This window comes from Argopecten irradians, chromosome 2 (assembly GCF_041381155.1).
Source record: "Argopecten irradians isolate NY chromosome 2, Ai_NY, whole genome shotgun sequence".
NCBI lineage: Eukaryota > Metazoa > Mollusca > Bivalvia > Pectinida > Pectinidae > Argopecten > Argopecten irradians.
In genome coordinates this window covers 12,167,966-12,188,066 of record NC_091135.1, presented here as the reverse complement: position 1 = coordinate 12,188,066, position 20,101 = coordinate 12,167,966, and the positions used below count along the sequence as shown (strand labels likewise).

The 20,101-nt window shown below is 36.1% G+C and overlaps 1 protein-coding gene across 2 annotated transcripts; it reads right to left on the bottom strand.

Annotated features, from left to right (window-relative positions):
• Positions 1 to 333: 333 nt before the first annotated feature.
• Positions 334 to 18,374, bottom strand: LOC138314476 (septin-7-like). Of its 2 annotated transcripts, none has more exons than XM_069254834.1 (13): positions 17,663 to 18,374; positions 11,491 to 11,761; positions 11,131 to 11,237; positions 10,091 to 10,191; positions 9,253 to 9,387; positions 8,179 to 8,296; positions 7,735 to 7,827; positions 6,967 to 7,063; positions 5,630 to 5,681; positions 4,191 to 4,310; positions 3,164 to 3,299; positions 1,757 to 1,899; positions 334 to 1,303 (listed from the first exon to the last, which is right to left on the bottom strand). In XM_069254834.1, the coding sequence occupies exons 1-13, from the start codon at positions 17,708 to 17,710 to the stop codon at positions 1,270 to 1,272; spliced, it is 1,455 nt and encodes a 484-aa protein (XP_069110935.1). In that variant the 5' UTR covers positions 17,711 to 18,374; the 3' UTR covers positions 334 to 1,269. The 2 variants fall into 2 exon arrangements, with proteins under 2 accessions (XP_069110935.1, XP_069110934.1); XM_069254833.1 differs by lacking the exon at positions 17,663 to 18,374 and adding an exon at positions 13,786 to 14,698.
• Between the last annotated feature and the right edge of the window lie 1,727 nt (positions 18,375 to 20,101).

Here is a 20,101-nt window from a genome sequence, read left to right as displayed (position 1 = left end):
TTGAAGTAAATCATTTTTATTTTGAAAAGTAGAACATGAAAAAGTATCAAACATTTTTATTTTGAAAAGTAGAACATATGTTTTTGTGATTATTTAACACTGTTAAACATATAAATAAATCAAAGCACATTCTAAATTCCCCTACAGATTTACCTTGTGATTATCCTGGGCCTTACAGACATGTCAAATTGGCAAGAATGTATCTATATATTATATATATAGCTTTTTCAAAACAAAAAGAAGCAAACTGATCATACTGCATTTCATAAGCTGCTTATTATATATAAGGGGGCTAGAAGATTTGAGAGGTTAACTTTTTTTTGGGATATGAACATGTGTTAAATGCAGTTTTCTTGGTAAAGTGTATTTTGGCAAAACAGATACAGTTACTGCATAGAGAATATCTATATATATAGTGGTACAAAATGAACAGCTTACACAGGAGTAGGATACCGATATCATTACTCGCTACATACCAGTGTTTTAACAAGTTTTGGTAACCTCATCAGTATACTCTCATCAGTATTAGAACAAGAGATACGGACTTGTGGAAAGTTTGGTCATATAGTCGCATTTACAAATAAGTATGATATCAGTGGTAAACATATGATAAATAAAAGAAATTCATATTTCGATTCTAGGTCAGCTGTCTTGTTAAATCTCAATTATAGCCCTAAAGCTAACAGTAATTTGAGACTATTTACCTTCACTTCTAAATGGTGCCAACATATTTGAGGGCACCATCTCCTACTCCCAATGGTGCCCAAGAAAAGGACATTAATCTAACACAGAGTTCCCATTTGTGGGGTGACCACTTACAGTGGTGAAAAGCATTGTAACCATCCTAGTGACAGCAGTACAATAGATTAAAACAAACAGATCAGACAATGTGTTATAAAAATTGACATTGTATTACAAATTACATTGACATACACAGATAAATAACCCTCTAGTCCACACAGACGGGTCAAATAACCTTCAGGGCATGACACTGCCAGCTAAACAATACCTATTACACAGCAGTGCTGCAGATTGTTTAGAAAATGTTGACAAAATCCTTAGATGTGTGTCTATGGACTGTCCAAGTCTAAAACCATCTTTACAGCGAGAAGTCTGGTGTGGGCCGATCTACCGCCTGTTCATTCACAATCTAAACATGGAATTCTGTGCAGTATATTTCATCTTTCTTGCTTCCAATTTGTTAGATGATATTGGTCCAATTTGTATCTATCATTTGAGTAGAAATACAGGCTCTTCAATGCTGTTTTATTAGAATAACCTCTTCTTGTCTTTTTTCCCTGATCTGAAAATGAAAACAAAGAATGACTTTATGGTGATTGTGGACATATTGTAGTGGCCTTGGTCAGCCAATACATTGTCTGAATTCTACAGCTGACAGGTATAATGTATGTCCATTTGTCATATTCTATACAATTGTAATGTACAAACTAAGATGTAATGCTTCTTGAAATAGGGTTCAAGCAGCCATGAAGAGGCAATTTAAAATTGAGACAGCGATAACAATTTTTAACTTTCAAAATCCAAGATTGTATTCTGTCAGCCATCTTGTTGACCAATCTGCAATATGCACAGCTAGGGCCATAGGAGGACCTGAATATGAAATTTAAGACAGATCTTTTTTGAGAAAATGTAGAATATAGAATGACTTACCTGGTAGCGTCTATAGATTTAGCTACCTTAATGGTTGCATTTTCATTGACCCACTACATAACCAAAATGTTTTAATCCTACTTACATATTTTCTGAAGATCCTTTGCCGGTAAGGCCAACAGAGTCTTCCCATGTCGTCTTCTCCTTTTCAAACTGCTTCCACCTTTCATCCAGCTCCTTCTGCTGTTGTTCTAGAGATTTTTTCATTTGTTCTGCCCGTCGTTGTAACTGAATCAAAGAAGGACATTCAAGTAGAGCTATCAAACTGATACAATAGAGAATATTTACACTCCACTAAACTATTTCAAAAGTGCTGCATGGTTATGACTGACTATCCACTGGAGTGAATAAACAATGTTATTTTATTGAAATTCTACTGTTGGAATTTCAGTCATATTTCCAGTGGAATTCCAGGGAACAGTGGTAAAATTCGCCCTAAAGGGCCCCATCCCTTGTCCCTCCAGGGGAGTTAAACTCTATGCTTCTGACAAAATTTGGTTACAATCCATGCAGAACTCTAAGACAAGTAGTGATTTAAAGATTTACCTCTATTTCCCCTATTGAGTCCCAACTCTCCTGTCTTCGGCAGGTCAGAGCCAAAATTGATATAAACTCTATTTCCCTTCCCCAAAGGATGTTTCTGGCTAAATCTGGTTACAATCCGTGTAGGATTTTATGATGAGTATTGATTTAAAGGAAATGTTGACAAATGGACGCCGCACCATAACATAAGCTCACCGCCCCTAGGGCCAGGTGTGCTAAAAACACCAAAATAATACATTTTGTATTCCCGATGACAGCGGGACATGATAATATCAAGTCCAAGTGTATGTGCACCTAGTATTAATGACAAACTAAACTGCCTTACACTTTATATAAGAACTGTACTTACCTCTTAGGGGAGGGAGGGCTTCAACAATGCAATATATATAGTTAACATTGTCATATCATAGTTAAAAAAAAGAGGCCCAAACGAGCCTGTATAGCTCACCTGTTCCAGGCAAGTACACAAGCTACCAACGTGAAGGCTTTTGATAAGAACCTAATCTATTCATTCCTACAGAAGGATTTGAATTAAAGAAGAAGACCAAATTAAAACCAAATCCATTCACTCCTACAGAAGAAGGATTTTAAGACTTTGCTAATTTCCCCTTTTGGGCCCCTGGGGAACCAGACACACCAATTATATCAAATTAGTTCCCTTCCATCCATGATGAAGCTTCAGAGCAAATTTGTTCAAAATCCATTAAACTATTCACTGCTAGTAGGGATTTCTGTGAAAAGTTGACCGACGATGGATGGCGCGTCAAGACAAAAGCTGGCCGGCCCAAACTGAGTAAACAAACGTTTTGATGACATAAGACCCACTACACTCTTCACAAAACTCTTGATATGGATACTATTAAAAACTTCACCAATATGACCCACTCCATCCCATAGCGGGGCATTCAATAATATACATTTTTTTTCAGTGTGGTATCATATCACTCACATCTGCTTCAGAGTCTTTCAGTTTTTGCTTCTTTTCTTTGACTTTCATCTCGAATACTTGCTCCATTTCTGCTTCCATCTTCTTCATCTTGTTGTCATGTTCACGCTTCTCTTCAGCCATCTGTGACAATGGATCTCTGTAACAGTTAATAGTAGCTCGTTAATTTGTTTAAATAATAAAATAACTCTAAATAAATATTTATATAGACAGACCAATGTTTATATATAGCCATCTGTGACAATGGATCTCTGTAACAGTTAATAGTAGCTCGTTAATTTGTTTAAATAATAACATAACTCTAAATAAATATTTATATAGACAGACCAATGTTTATATATAGCCATCTGTGACAATGGATCTCTGTAACAGTTAATAGTAGCTCGTTAATTTGTTTAAATAATAAAATAACTCTCTAAATAAATATTTATATAGACAGACCAATGTTTATATATAGCCATCTGTGACAATGGATCTCTGTAACAGTTAATAGTAGCTGCTTAATAAGCTAGCCTATAGAGTTTACTCAACTCCCCTTTATGTCAGGGTTCTGTGTACCAAATTTTATCAAAATCTGTCAAGAAGTTTAGGAGAAGTTCTCCAGACAAAGTTGTGTCTACAGACAGAAAAACAGACATCCTGATTCCAGTATGGCGTGTCTGCCATCTTGTTGACCAATAGTTCCCAAAATGATATATGCACAACATGGTTCATAGGGGAACCTATACATATCAAATTTAAGAACGATCCTTTTTGTAATTTCAAAAATAGCGGTAACAAGAATTGCTAATGTATGGAAGGATGGACGGAGGACGGATGAAAGGCAATTGAATTTGAATAGCCCATCATCCAATGATGGTGGGCAAAAAACTTATTACTCAAATTTTTTTTACATGCCACTTTTTACTTGCTTTTGCGAATACAATTGTATTTAATTTACTCGCAACTTTAAGGCCTGAGTCTGGTTGCTTAATCAATGAGCCTTTTAGTCATTTAGTTTGACACTGAGCCTGCTTTTTGAGTTACTTACTTAGTCATTGAGCCTGGTTTGATTTGTTTGCTGTCACCGGTTGAAGGAGCTAATTTGCTGTATCTGTAGTTCTCATAATGAACGTTATTTGTGACATCCTTCAAGTCCTGCATGTGAGTTCTGAAAGAAAACACAAGGAGTTACTACCAAATTTCAATGTGCCATATTCTACTGGCAATACCTTAAACAGAAATAATGGCATTTTCAGGAGAGGGGTCTTATTACTGAATATAGGCAAATGTATTTTTTCCATATCCCAGAGTTGGATTTTCAGAATACCATCTGTTTATTGCTAGTAATTTTCTGTAATGTTGTTAGATGTTTTGCTTCCCTTCCTATGATTGAAAATCAATATCAATTGATTATGTTGGTTTCAAAATCAAAATCTGTAACTATTGAGTGGCTACTTAAGTTATTTTATCCAAATTCCAATTTATCTCCCTTCATTAATGTTTTACAAACCAACAGAAGAAGTAAACCTTACATGTCCGATCCCCCCTCTAGAAATAAATAGACAAGGGGGAAAGAATCAGCTAGCCAATGGCTTCCCGCCTTAGGAATGACTGTGAACAAGAAATAATCTAAAGGGGGAAAGAATCAGCTAGCCAATGGCTTCCCGCCTTAGGAATGACTGTGAACAAGAAATAATCTAAAGGGGGAAAGAATCAGCTAGCCAATGGTTTCCTGCATTAGGAATGATTGTGAATAAGAAATAATCTAAAGGGGGAAGAATCAGCTAGCCTATTCTCTCCCTGGGGAAATGTTCACCAAGGGGGGAATAATTAGTTGTTACACCAGGCCCCGATTTCTCGAAACAAAAGTGCAGACTTAAGTCAAAACTTAAGATTTTCTCCTTATGTAATTATATGAAAATTTATGACTTAAGTCAGTTTTTGACTTAAGTTTGTTTCGAGAAATCGGGGCCAGTTTAACCATAGTTGAAAAAGACTTCTAAAAAGGGGAAGATGCTTATTGCAAAGTGGGAATAATTGCCGGTAGAATTTAACATAACAAATATCTTTCAGGAGAGGCAGTACAATTGTAATTTCAAGGGGTACCTTTCTATACTATCTGTATGCTATCTAATGCAATTTAGCCTAAATTAGGTGGTACCACAGCCAGGTTAAACAGGCAAAAAGAACTAGGTACCGCCTGATATTGAAACCCCTGTCCATATGGGCCTTATCATCATCTCACTATTAGTACAATACAACACAATCAAAAGTTATCTAAGCAAAAAGTCTTTTGACGATTACAAAAGAATGAAATAGACTGAAAATTCTCTGTTTCATTCAACTAACAATAAGGAATTGTATATAGGAATTCTTCAGTAAGTAGCAAGTTTCTGATATATTTTCATACATAGAAAAAGCGAATTGAATGCCATTCATGCAATCAGTGACACAAAACTAAAGAATTTGTATCATAATATACCCTACCTGATCAGCATATTCCTCAGAGCTATAAAATCATTATGTTCCAGATTTTCAACTGAAAAAGAAATGAAATGGTTTATGTTTTATTTTGTTACAAAGGAAAATCACATTACAAGGCTACACAAAAGGCCAAGAGGCCTAACAGTACTGGCAATGGAAATAATTGATGACTAATGATGGGCTTAACTATTTCTGTACTCAATCAAATTACCTGGGCTTAGTCCTTTGTGTGAAAAACGCATGTCGCTGCAGAGATTGATTAAACTATGTTTTACAACTGTGATGCTTATAAAATCCGTATCATGTTACCTGTAATTTACATGGATCAACTTGACTGCTGCCACTAATTTCTTTGAAAACACTGGGAAATTGACAGAATCCCCGGAAATACACCTGTTGTCTGTCATATACATGTGTAAAATACCAATACATCTCTGATAGAGCCAAAATTTTTGCAACCTACATTCCACTTCCCCCAATGATGTTTCTGGCCAAATTTGGTTAAATAAATGCAGAACTCTGACTAGTTACCTCTATTTCCCTTATTGGGCCCACCCCTTGTGGCTCTAGGAAGTCAGAGCCAAAATTCATACAAACTCTATTCTCCTTCCCAAAAGTATATTTTTGGCCAAATTTGGTTACAATCTTTGTAGAACTCAATGAGTAGTAGCAATGTAAAGGTTTTTTCTTTCATACCTACACGTGTAATACACTGTTTTGTGTATACACTCATGGCGCCTGAGGCTGTATTGCATGGCTACCCATGCAATAAAGCCTCATGACGTCATGGCGTCAACAAAATCTCTATTTCCGCGGTAAAATTTAAACATTATTTTCTCAAAATTTACTGGTTTTACTATAAAAGATGCATGCAACGGAATTTGTGTTGAAAATATCATGTTATTTTTCCTGTATTGAAAATTGACTTCCAGTCGTGGATTTCTTCAAATTTATTTCAAAATGACGGGATATATTATTGTTGTAAAATTCCAATAAAACGTCGATGTATCAAAGAAAAATACTCTTTCATAAGAGAATATGAAAGATAGGGATATTCTACCCTCGGGATCACAAAATGTTGCAAAACCCTCGGCAAGCCTCAGGTTTTACTACATTTTGTGACCCTCCGGTAGAATATCCCTATCCTTCATATCTACTTATGAAAGAGTCTTATAATCTCTATTTCTTAATTCTACGATTGGGCCCTGCCCCTATATGTACGTTTCTGGCCATGTAGAACTTTATGACTAGTAGCAATTTAAAACAAATGTTTACAGATTGACTTAATGGCTGCCCTACACTCCCTTAGCTATGGACTATTTACAGAGTGTGTGACTCACCTTCAACCAGCCCCCAGGGGTACTGTCTGCCACGTACTCTCTTGCCTCCGGCCTCTATCACTCTGTTGCTTCCAACTACAGCAAATGGCACACGATCCTAGAGGAAATAGGACAATTCAAATGTCAAATGATCTTGATGATTAAACTGCTATAAAAATAGGTTTATCAATATCATAAGACAGCTTCGTTTATTGAAGCAAGCACTGTATTCTCCACTTCACAGATTTTCATTTATCATAACCATCAAAAGAGGGGTATCACTTTGGGCCGTAAAACGGCCACTCAGTGATCGATAAGCAAAATATTTTGCATGAAGATACATTAGGGTCAGCTGCATACTGTATGCTAATCAGAATATCCAATTTTTCTGGGCTCATGGTAATTTCAGAGGCAAAAGGGTTGAAATTCACATTTTCATTGTTTAAGTCCTACCGTTAATTAAATAAATATTAGAATAGAGATTTTTTTTTTGCAGTTTTCAGTTCAGAAAACTGATGAAAAAATTAAAATAGTAGGTCACAGTGACCTAATTTTAAAAGTATTTGTTCCATTTTAGCTTTAACGTCTTTATTTTTTTGCTGAAAACTAAGACTTTTCACTGATTTTATAGCTTTAATTTGATGTTTATAAGTGCTACATGTGGATATTGACATGGCCTGCTTAAGATGATTACATCCTAGGGTCACACTGGCTAGGTCTCATCCATAAATTTGGTCATATTCAATATTCTGTGTTTAGACAGACCAATTCGAGAAATAATTTACTTACCCTTAATTTTTTCTGTATTTTACTGTCTTCATCGTCATCACATTCTGGAAACTCATATATCCTGATCTTATGACGTGCAATTTCATTTAAAATCTGTTAAAGACAAAAACATACATTTGAACCTAATAACAATTGAAATTTGTTCACAGAAAAGACAACATTACTGGTTTACTAAGATGGAGGTATTGAAGGATTTATGCTGACTGAACACCTATTACCTTGAATGAAATGAATCATTTTTTCTTTCCTGAAATAACTTTATTTTCCCTATTGAGCAATACTCTTTCTACTCTAGAGCCCCCAGAGTTCTAACCAAGTACATTTTTTTTCGAAGGTCATTAAAATGAGATATGATATCTAACCAATCTTATCTTAGAATAAAGATCAAGGTTACCATAATAATTACTTTGTTGCAGGTGACACTAAACATTCTGGGGTACTTACAGTCTTTTTGAACTCCCTGCATTCGTCTGGTGTGAGGGTGTCTGCTTTGGCTATTAAAGGGATGATATTCACTTTGTCATGAAGTCTTTTCATAAATTCAACATCTAATGGTTTTAACCTGTAAAACAACAAGGTCAAATTAGTCACACAAGTCATCAGAGTATTTTAACAAGGAGTAATGTATGCCTAGCATTATTATAAAACAATTACCCATCTCAAGACAGAGATAAGAAGAACTTACCCATGCTCTGACAGAGATATGAAGAACTTACCCATGTCATGACAGAGATATGAAGATCTTACCCATGTCTGACAGAGATATGAAGAACTTACCCATGTCATGACAGAGATATGAAGAACTTACCCATGTCATGACAGAGATATGAAGAACTTACCCATGTCATGACAGATAGAAAGAACTTACCATGTCATGACAGAGATATGAAGAACTTACCCATGTCATGACAGAGATATGAAGAACTTACCATGTCATGACAGAGATATGAAGAACTTACCCATGTCATGACAGAGATATGAAGAACTTACCCATGTCATGACAGAGATATGAAGAACTTACCCATGTTCTGACAGAGATATGAAGAACTTACCCATGTCATGACAGAGATATGAAGAACTTACCCATGTCATGACAGAGATATGAAGAACTTACCCATGTCATGACAGAGATATGAAGAACTTACCCATGTCATGACAGAGATATGAAGAACTTACCCATGTCATGACAGAGATATGAAGAACTTACCCATGTCATGACAGAGATATGAAGAACTTACCCATGTCATGACAGAGATATGAAGAACTTACCCATGTTCTGACAGAGATATGAAGAACTTACCCATGTCATGACAGAGATATGAAGAACTTACCCATGTCATGACAGAGATATGAAGAACTTACCCATGTTCTGACAGAGATATGAAGAACTTACCCATGTCATGACAGAGATATGAAGAACTTACCCATGTTCTGACAGAGATATGAAGAACTTACCCATGTTCTGACAGAGATATGAAGAACTTACCCATGTTCTGACAGAGATATGAAAGAACTTACCCATGTCCCGTTGGAGCAATAAAGTACAGACATGTGTGAACTCTGTAGTCTGGCATGGTGATGCGGCTAACTCGGGACTCTGAGTTGAGGTAATCATCATATTTACTGTCAATGAAGTCAATAACTGGTTGCCAACTGTAAATGTTAATCATACAAAAAATAAAACATAGTCAAAAGTAGTTTGCAGAGCGATAGTTTCATTTTTATAAACCAATGAACGAACTTTGTTGCTGTTTTTTCTATTTTTTAAAAGGAACAGATCTGTGACAAGATGATTGGGTCATTTTTAATGTCTTTATTTCATATCACTTTAATCAAATCCAAACATCAGATATAACAGTCTTGTTCTGCAAGCATTACCAATTGGGCTAATCATACAAACTATTATCGCCCTGGGAAATGCTTTTTTTTTTTACATTGAAGATGTCGTCTGGGGTAGCATACGCGATAAATATTTGCTCAGTGTTCAAAAAACGGCCAAGAATCTATATCTACAAGTTTCCTATGGAACATTGTTTTACCAATGCGTAGAAGCAAAATTGAGGTTTCATTGCATATACTTTAAAGTGTGTTTTCGCACAGTGCAGGCGAAAGACAGACAGCTATAACTGGATTAAGTTCATAAAATTATGACAGATTTCAATGATTAGGTGATTTTTTCTTGTTGAATGTTACTATTATATCTAAATTTTCTACATTACGCATTCTCTCTGATATCTTCTATGTAAAATGACGAACGTCAATAGTGTAGCCGGTTTGTATGATTAGCACCAGTGATTACAGCTAAAAACAAACCTGTTTTCTATGATATCATCATCACTTTGACGTGAACACTTACCAGTTACTATTATCTACTGCGTCCCCAAAACCTGGAGTGTCCACAACCGTCAGCTGTAATTGCACTCCATTTTCCTTCAGAACTGTTTTTGTTGTTTCTACCTGTTAAATCAGACAGAGCAATGAATGGTGGTGATAAATAGACAAGAGGCCCAATGGGCCTTAATGATCATTTGACTATTAATACAACATATAGTACAATTACACAGTAAGTCGTTTAAAGATTGTAACCTATTTGACCCCTGTGACCTTGAATAATTAATTCATGCAGAACTCTAATAGCGATTTAAAGGATTAAACCTATATTTCCCTTATTGCCTCTCACCCTATTCCCCAGGGTGGCCCGAGCCAAACTTTAACTGTTCCCCTTATATCAAATTAATTTGCCCATGGATGTTTCTGGCAAAAAATATAACCAAAACAAAACTCAACCATGATCCCGGCAGGATTTGCCACTCTAACAGGGATCCTGGTGGGACAGAGAAGAGTTACTCCTATTTCATGGAATTCTTAGTGTTTGGGCTACTTCAGGTCAGATGACCTAAAAATCATTCAGAACTTTTAGGATTAGTAGCGATTTGAAAGAATCAATTACCACTACTTTCCTCTACTTGGCCAAGCCAAAGATTCATACCAACTCTGTTCTCCTTTTTACCAAGATATTTCTGGCTCAATTTGGTTAAAATCCATCCCCATAATGAATATATTAGTAAATGTGATTACCTAGAGAGTAAATTTATAATTTCTATGCATGGCACATGCGATATCAGGTGTCAAGGCCTCTTGGTTCTTGTCAAGAAGCTGTTCAACACCTATTTGGTCCCTGTGGCTTTGAATGAATATCGAGATAATTCATTCAGGCAAACTTGGTAGCCTTCATCTCAGAAAGCTATCAGCCTTTTGATTATTGAGAAGATGTCATTTGAATAAAATTTTTACAAATAGTGTATGACGACGGACGACGCTTGACTATAGGTCATCCATTCGGGTCAGATGACCTAAAAAGCCCTATATATTCCTATAGCAGAAGTCTGACAATACCTTGACAGTTTTCTGTATCCGATGGGAAGGGCCTGGATAATCTCCACTGTATAGGTCGGACAGGAACAAGGAATTGATCAGGGTTGATTTTCCTAAACCAGATTCACCTAAAAGAGATATGATGTGATTAACAACAGGTTCAGAGGGCCAGTTTTATTTTGGCGCTGTCTTTGAAGCGCTTATTCCTGTACATTGCTCAATTTTGTAAAAGAGTATTTCTGGTATTGAATCAACAAATTACTCTAATTACTATCCACACTTCTAAATCATAATTTAGATTTTTTTTTTTACTTTTGTAGCAAAAATAAGTACATTTACATTAATGAAGTATTAGATGGATTTTGTAAAAAATTGACTTACCCACAACCATAAGAGTGAACTCAAATCCTTTCTTCACCGACTTTCTATAGACCTGGTTAGGTAAGCTTGCAAACCCAACATAACCATCCAACTCTTTAGTACTATCATTGTACTTCTTGTCCTTGTCTTTACCATGATCTGCTACCTCTTTACGTGGAGGCTCTTGAATTCTTTCACGATCAACCCCGAAACGAGAACTTGGATCAAACTTTGGCAATTGTGCTGATGGATCTCCACCTTTAAAGAAGGCTTCTCGCTTGGCAGCATTGATCTGGAAAGATCAACAGGACAAGTTATAAACTATACAAGAGGCCTAATGGGCCTGAACAGTCATCTACTGTTAATGTAATATAAAGTATAAATGGAATACAAAGTTGATTCAGAATGTAGCATATTTGACCACTGTGACCTTGCAATTGAATGAAGGTTAAGGTCATTCATTTGAACATACTTGGTAGTACTTCATCCCAGCATGGTATAATTCTACAGGTACAAAATTAGGTTATAATCTGTGATCTTCATCGAAAGTCAAGGTCATTCATTTGAACAAACTTGCTACAATATCAGGTCTCCAGGTCTCTTTGTTATGCACATGAAGTAATTAACAGATTTTAGCCTATTTGACCCATGTGACCTTGAATGAAGGTCAAGGTCATCCATTTGAAAATCTTGGTAGTCCTTCATCCAAGAATGCTACAGGCCAAATATCAGTACCCTGAGTTTTTCGTTTATTGAGAAGTCATTTGAAAGAAAAGTTTACCGACTGCACACGACGACCATGCAATGCTGACGATGCATGATGACTGTAGGACATCCTGAGCTAATAAACTAATATTAAATGAACACCACACATTTATAACTAAACAAGAAGAGGCCCTTGAACCTTAAAGTGTACTTGAAACGTTAAATCATATTATAATATGTAACGTTATTGTGTTAGATAAGAATGTTGAAAACCGCACCGACCCCTTCAATACTGAGATACCGCCCTCTGAATACACAAATTTGGTGAATAACCGTATGTAAAGTCATAAGCACAACGGCAGTGATCTGTTTGGTAGTCATGGTGTATATATCACAAATACCTGATATGGGTTTACAAGAATTTTACAAATATATCTATATATAGCTACTGTACAATTATGATGCTGGTATGGTTACATGAATATATAAAGCAAGCATTGCAACTGAACTAAGGTTACAATACATATATATGCCCCTATATAGTCAATGGGAGGGGAGTTGCGTAGAAATTAGCTTAATCGCAATGACGTATGAATACAAACGAAGTGCAGGTTCAGACTTCTTCTAGTTCACGCTTCGATAAGATTTTGCGTCACCTCGTATATATATGTAGCTGTAAACTTTTATGCACGCACAGCACAGTACTTAACTCTTTCCACTCTTATTCAGATTTCCCGCTTGCTACCGTAAATATGGACTTTGTCCTTTGTGTATTGAGCAAATGCATATCACTGCAGAGATAAACTTGATTGCCGATTATTCCATTGAAAACATGCACCGCAAAATTGTTTGACAAAATCATATTTATTATAGTTCCGGACCGGTTCTCATATCAGTTTGCGTTTCAGTGATTTAAAAGATTTACCTCTTTTTTCTCTATTGGGCCTCGCCCCTATAGCTAGCGCCTGCCCCTTGGGATTCAGAGCCAAATTCTATATAAACTCTGTTCCCCTTCCCATCAAAGATGTTTCTGGCCAAATTTGGTTACAATTCATGCAGAACTCGTTAACTAGTAGTGATTTTGAGGATTTACCTCTATTTCTGATATTAGGCCCCGCCCTTCCTGCCCCCAGGGAGTCAGAGCCAATATATATTAATACTAGAACTGTCACCAGAGTCAGAGTGGCTGACTAATACCCCTGCAGCACAAATTTAGTAACAACTCCATTAATAGGGTAAATTGCAGAGCCCTATATCGTTTGCTCAACTCCCCTTTATGTCAGAATTCCATGTTCCGAATGTTATCAAAATCTGTCAAATAGTTTAAGAGGAGTAGGCCAGACAATGTTGTGTCTACAGACAGACAGCTGACAGACAGACGGACAACCCGATTCCCGTATATCCTCCCCCCCCCCCTTTTACTTTGTTGTGAGTGGTATAATAAACTCTGTTCCCCTTCCCCAAAGGATGTTTCTGGCCAAATTTCCCCTATTGGGCCCCACCGCTCCAGCTCCTTACATCTATATAGCTAGATCTGAAGTACATTATAACACACACATACGTACTTTCCAAAAAGCTTAGGGGTATTATGCTGAGTTTGGTAAGACTTACAACAGGAGGCTGTATAGGCTGTATATCCTTGTTATCAGTCTGTACAGGGGCCGGTTTGTCATACCGACCTACCCCAGTCATTGACCCCACACTGCTAGCAGGGGATGGCGATTCAGATTTATCACCATTTGTGGTCCCATTATTACTGTTCAATGAAGGAAGTGTGGTACTTCTGTCAGATAAAGGACTCCCACGATTGTCCACCACCTTGGGTTTTTCTGCTTCTTCTTTTCGAAAACTAGATCTTAGAAGACGTGTTCGTTCTGCAACGGAGGGTGGTTTTTCAGGGAGAGGTGGAGCAGGCCCCCTCGAGCCAGTTGAAGATGGAGAAGGGTTTGGGACTGATGTGGATGCCATGTGGTATGAATCAGATAGTCCGATGTTAGCTGTTAGCCTGTTTGATTAATTCCCACAAGCTCCAGGCAAATTTTTTTTTTTGCTGGTAAATCTCAATAAAAGCACACAGTAAGTTGTATATTTTACTGGCAGACAAAACAAGGCCTACCAACAAACTCCAGGCACAACACAAGATCCCAAAATGAATTTCACAAAAACAAATAACACTTGGTTCCCGAGTACAGTCTAGTCTTCATCGCCATCACATATTATACTCCTTCCACATCTATTCACTTCCTCAAACTTCCATAAACATGGAAACTTCCACAGAGAATGTACTCAGTAATGCAGGCTACATTCTTTAACCAAGCCTAGGGGTGAAATTTAATCTCCTCTCAGCTAAACACACAACCCCGTCTGCCATCACTTTCACCACCACCACCACCAGTATCTGTAGCAGTCCTAGCTATAGGGATTCTGATGATGTGGCCTAGCCTGGGCGTTTGATAGAAACTATATTTCTGCTATAGCTGTTTATGTTACAGTAAGAAACTGCCCTGTGTATGCTAGCATGTGTATCATGTTAATCTGTTTCCGTCTATATACTATGTACATACTGTGTAGAACAGGCAAGCCTAGGCCTACATAGCTGAGGGCCGGATGTGCACAGAGTTAGGGAGAGATGACCTCAACATTCAATGACTAACATACGCACTATTAAGAATAATTACACAAGTATAGCTAAAAAGCCTACTATTCAGCATTATTTATAATTATAGGCAAAAATGTATAGGAAAGTTTGACAGATTTTTCTGTACACAGAAGCTGGCATAGTTAAACATGATATGACAATTCAATTTTGAAGAAAAATAATTTAGATTATTTAGGTAAGTGTTTTTACAGTCAATGTAAATGATACCATAATCAATTTTGTGTTATTTATTTATGAATGGGCCACTACTTTTCGGAAACAAAAATAGTTTCCTCAAAACAATTATAACATAATAAAATTTAACGATGGCCCAAGATGTATTGATAAAAGAAAGTGTTGATACACACTTTTGTTACTTTTATTTCACATATGTATCATGATCAATTTAAACATTGTAGTATGATTATTTCCAGTAGCAATTTTATGTTGCGATGTTTCTGGTCTGAACAAATATTCCTATCTGTCAAAGTCTATATATCAGATTACAGAATTGTAAAGTCTTTTAAATACATCTTTTCCCATATCCCTGTAACACCCCACCTGGTCTGTCTGTAGTCTGAATGAAGTGGATATATATGTATCACCTTGACAATACGCACCTGGACACCATGTCCACCTGTAGTGGATACCACGTAATGCACTCAGTGTCTAGGTACCTGTAGTCTAAACCTTGTGAATTCTGTGTCTACCTGTAGTCTATAAACCTAGAGTGATATGTGTTCAAGTGTCCGGAATGGACTTTCGGAATGTTCCAACCATAAATCACATGAATAGTTTCAACCTGTTGTATGTGCGTTTCTCCGCTCGGGAATGATGTCAGTCAAACTTATGGTGGAGTTGAGTTAACAGTGACAAATCTAATCTCACTGAGGACAGAACTTACCTGTTTTGGCTGTTACACATTCAAAAACTTGGCTACACTTGTAATTTCAATCATTGTTAAACAACCTTATGACAAAGCCATGTTTGGTATACAAAATCGTAAAAAACAATATTATAGTATGATCTACATGTACATTACTTTAGTTCACAGGTGTAAGCGTGTTGTAATTTGTGATATGATATCTTAACAAGGTGGTCTAAGTGATATGATCTTGGTGGCTTTTACAATAATATTTTATAGCTGTAGTCTCTTACAAAGACCTGAGAATCACTAAAACTAACATAATTATTTCGACCTATATATTCACCAGTCCATGTAGGGTATCTCAAATATCAAAATATGTGAAAAAGCAAAACCTAGGCAATATTATTACAATTGGCAATGCATGTTAGAGGTGGGATATCCAGCTCTGGATTGGCTTCCTTTCCATAGCTTTCAAACATTTACACACCGCCATTTACAGGTAATGTAATTACGAAACTTTAGCAAAGACCTTGTGTTGCTTTATCTTTCGGTGGGTATGTGATGATGAGTGACTTAAAAGAGATTTCAAATCTTTATATTCACAGGTGTATAAATGCTAATAGATCATTGATACAAATTCAAGTCAATTCAGTAGGTCCCTTTGAAGTCAACATTGCTATTTCCCAGAGTTTTTATAGACTGTCATTACATGATGCTAAAATATTTGGGGAGAGGACTTGAAACTATGCATGTGATTTGTGGTTTCAAACTTTTCAAAAGCTCATTCCGGATGCTTTAATACATTTCATTGTAGTGCACTCTGTGTCAACTCGTAATTCACACCATGTATAGCTACCAACTGTTATTTGTTCTAATTGGAAGCAATGATATCTATTTACAATAAGATGAATATTGGCTGAATATCACTGTATCATATTTAGTCACATATCAGATTTTCCTAATTATCGCAAGGATTTAATAATGCCTAGGTTGGGATTTTGTTTTCTTCATATTTTACATCTCGTACAAGCGAGAGAAAACAATCTAATATTGAACAGCTGAATAACGTAATGTAAACATTGATGAATATAAAGGTTACTTTAACTGTATATTTGTAATTAGTAAACTATAGCAGTATTCACTCCGACATGGTCGCATAATCTTATGTTGATTGAATCTTTCCATACCGTTTTGAACAGTATTTTACCCTCAATCTTTCCTGTTGTGGACTATAAAGAACCAAGTTTTATGCAAAACTATGTTCTGTTTTAGTAAAGGATATTGATCATATTTGTGGTCAAATTTGATTAAAATCTATGCTGAACTCTACCATTCTTACCACTGATAATCCATATAAGCCCCCCCCCCCCCTTCCACCTCAAGAGGGTCAGAGCAAATATTTTATAAGTTCTATTATAGTTCAACTTCATGTTTCTGGTCAAAATTGATCCATACTAATTTGTGTTGTGACCTGGTTATCATGACAACAAAAAATATTGATAACCTGCATGCATTTTGATATATCTAGATACATGCATGGACCGTAATGATATAACATTATTACCCGGTAGTTTAAATTTAGGAGTCGTCTGGACAAAACTTTCTATAGAAATGCAGACATACAAGCAGATTCCAGTTAAAATGTGGATACTCCGGGGCATCCCCTAAGTTTGTTGCAGGTACATGTAGGTGGGGTTGTTCATAGAAATTTTCTCAGTCATATTTGAGTACATATTTGACCAGACATGCACAGTACTATCTCAAACAGCATGTTCTATAAAACTCATACCAAACCTATAAATGTCTAGACCAACACAGAAAATACCCACTTAACATTAATAAGGAAATAATGTCTCTAAAGATAGCCTGTAGATATAGATTACATGATCCTCGAAGCTTCACTAGCATAAACTTCATACAGAATATGAACTTCCAAGTAAAAAATAGAATAAAAATTCAACTTTACAACTTACAACACTTACCTCTTCTGTAAAAGCTTCAGAGTTCAGTGGGATTGTCTGTGTCGACATTTTCTGACTAATCCGTAGGAAAATGAACTCAGAAACAATTCTTTTATATTTTTGTTCTTCAGCTGCAGTGTCACTGCACACGTAATACAAATCCAAACTGCTTAATGTCAAAAGTTCACAATCAACCCATCCATACACACTTTTTATCCTGAGCACTTCCGCAAAGCTTGCCCCGCTAATATTCTCACAATTTGCAGGCTCTTAGTGAAAAGTTTACATTTACAACAGCCATGTGTGAAATGAAACCTTCACTATATACACTTGGAATGATCAACCCTGTTCAAGGCTGAACAGGAAACCCTTGACAGAAAGGAAATAGAATAATATCCAATAGGTTGAACAAAGATTACAATAACACACCCTTTATAGTAGATGTATTAACTAGGACGTTCACAATGTAAATTGGACCATTAATCAGCTTTAATCTGAAATTTCAGTCCCAATACACATTGCAAACTTGTTAATATTCCAGAGCAGACGTCCCACAGCAGAAACAGCTAGCACCAAATTAGCTACAGATCACAACATTGGTTGAATGATTCTGACATTACTTAACACATATTACACACACTATACAGAGCCAGGTGTCTCTGATGACTGACTAACAATGGACAGGTAAATACACATCAGGTACGACTTCATCCTCTGACACATCTGCGGAATGTCTCTCTGGACGTCACACTGTTTATACTGGTTTAATGTAGTATATTAATACTCAGTAAGACAGATCTGTAGTGTAAAATGTTTTAATGTATGTATATATACATACTGGTACATACAATACTCAAGTACAGCGAGTAAATCCTGAAGAGTTGTGTTTTAGATATTGTACACATGCTAGTATGGCAGACCCTGTAGAGCTATGCTATATATAAATATCTGACAGGTTTTATTTACTGCTGAACACCACAGTATCAGCATTACCAGTAGGAGATAGGTATATCTTATCTTCATAAAGTATAGCCTACAACTGTTATAGGATATAGTCAGCAAAACGCAAACGCTGGAAAAACAACAGAGGCTTATTGTTACGATAAATGTGTGTATTTACTTGTCCAAGAATAACCAACCATTGATAAAATTCATTTACAACAGTACAGTGTGCTATTCAATAAGAATGGTGGCACTATATATATATTTCTACCACAATATGTTGTGTTATACCCCCAACCCCCCACCAGGCGAATATGTTCGTGAAATTAAACAATAGAGGTGGGTATCGTGGAATTTTTGGTATTGTGATATCTTGTGAAACATGATCAGAGCATCGCGAAATATCGTGATATGTATCATATTTTTGCTGACTGTGTCTAGCTGACATGCTGGCCTAAAGAATTCATTGGTCCAAGTAAAGCCACAACGTAATGCAATAACTAATACTACATATTAATTTTGAACCTAAGTGATGGAAGAATTTACATACATTTGTCTCCACTTAATGACCGTATGATAGTGTCTAAACTTCAAACAGCTGATCACATATACATGTATATATGTAGTTGTTTTGTCATAAGTGTTAGAAAATGGCAACCTAAAATATGTTGGAGAATTACCCCGAAAATGTTAATACAGCGAATGATCTTGATAATATATAGGATGCAATGAGCCAAGTGTAAACAAAATCACATCATGGTTGCTGTCATAAAGCATGGTTTCCCCAACCGATCACGAACTAGTTTTGTTACATTTACAAATATATCCAAAATGTATTTCAAAAATTTCCATTAAAGATGCTCAACCACTGACAAATGGTATTTTTTCACTATTAAAAACAAGAGCAAATGATTGAGTAGTTTTCTTCAGTTGCAAAAGGTGTACTTACTTTACAACATTGCCACCATTGAAAAGTTTGAGCTTCTAATTTTACTTTAAGTTAAAAATATGAAAAATTATTAGTTGCATCCCGAAAAAATTATGTGTCACTATATCCTATATGGAATGAAGCACTTATTAGCATACCAATGGCGAAATAAATTATTTTATATTATTTTTTTGTGTTAATTAGACATATCTACATGATCAAACACCAATTATTGTTCAAATGATGAATATCATTTATGCTCAGTCGGCGGTGGAGCATCTTTTATGAACCATGATTCATATCTTTTTCATACTGAACCTGATAATCATATACTAGTATACCAATATATGCACACCACTATTAAACAACTACTAGGTATACATGCACAGTACTTTTTTTTCTCTTTTCTCTGCTTTTCAAACTTCATGTACAAAATCCTGGGTGGTCGGTCGACCATCTTGTTGACCGATTGGTCCCAAAATGCAATATGCACAACTAGAGTCCAAGCTTTAAGGGTACATACATATGAAATCTGAAACAGATCTCTTTAGCACTTTTTGAGAAAGAGCCGTTACAAACTTTAACTATCA

Coding starts and splice junctions, on each gene's coding strand:
- LOC138314476 (XM_069254833.1), bottom strand. CDS start 14,142: ATGGCATCCACATCAGTCCCAAACCCTTCTCCATCTTCAACTGGCTCG. Junction 11,238..11,490: donor GTTCACTCTTATGGTTGTGG/GTAAGTCAATTT, acceptor TATCTCTTTTAG/GTGAATCTGGTTTAGGAAAA. Junction 9,388..10,090: donor GCAGTAGATAATAGTAACTG/GTAAGTGTTCAC, acceptor TAACATTTACAG/TTGGCAACCAGTTATTGACT.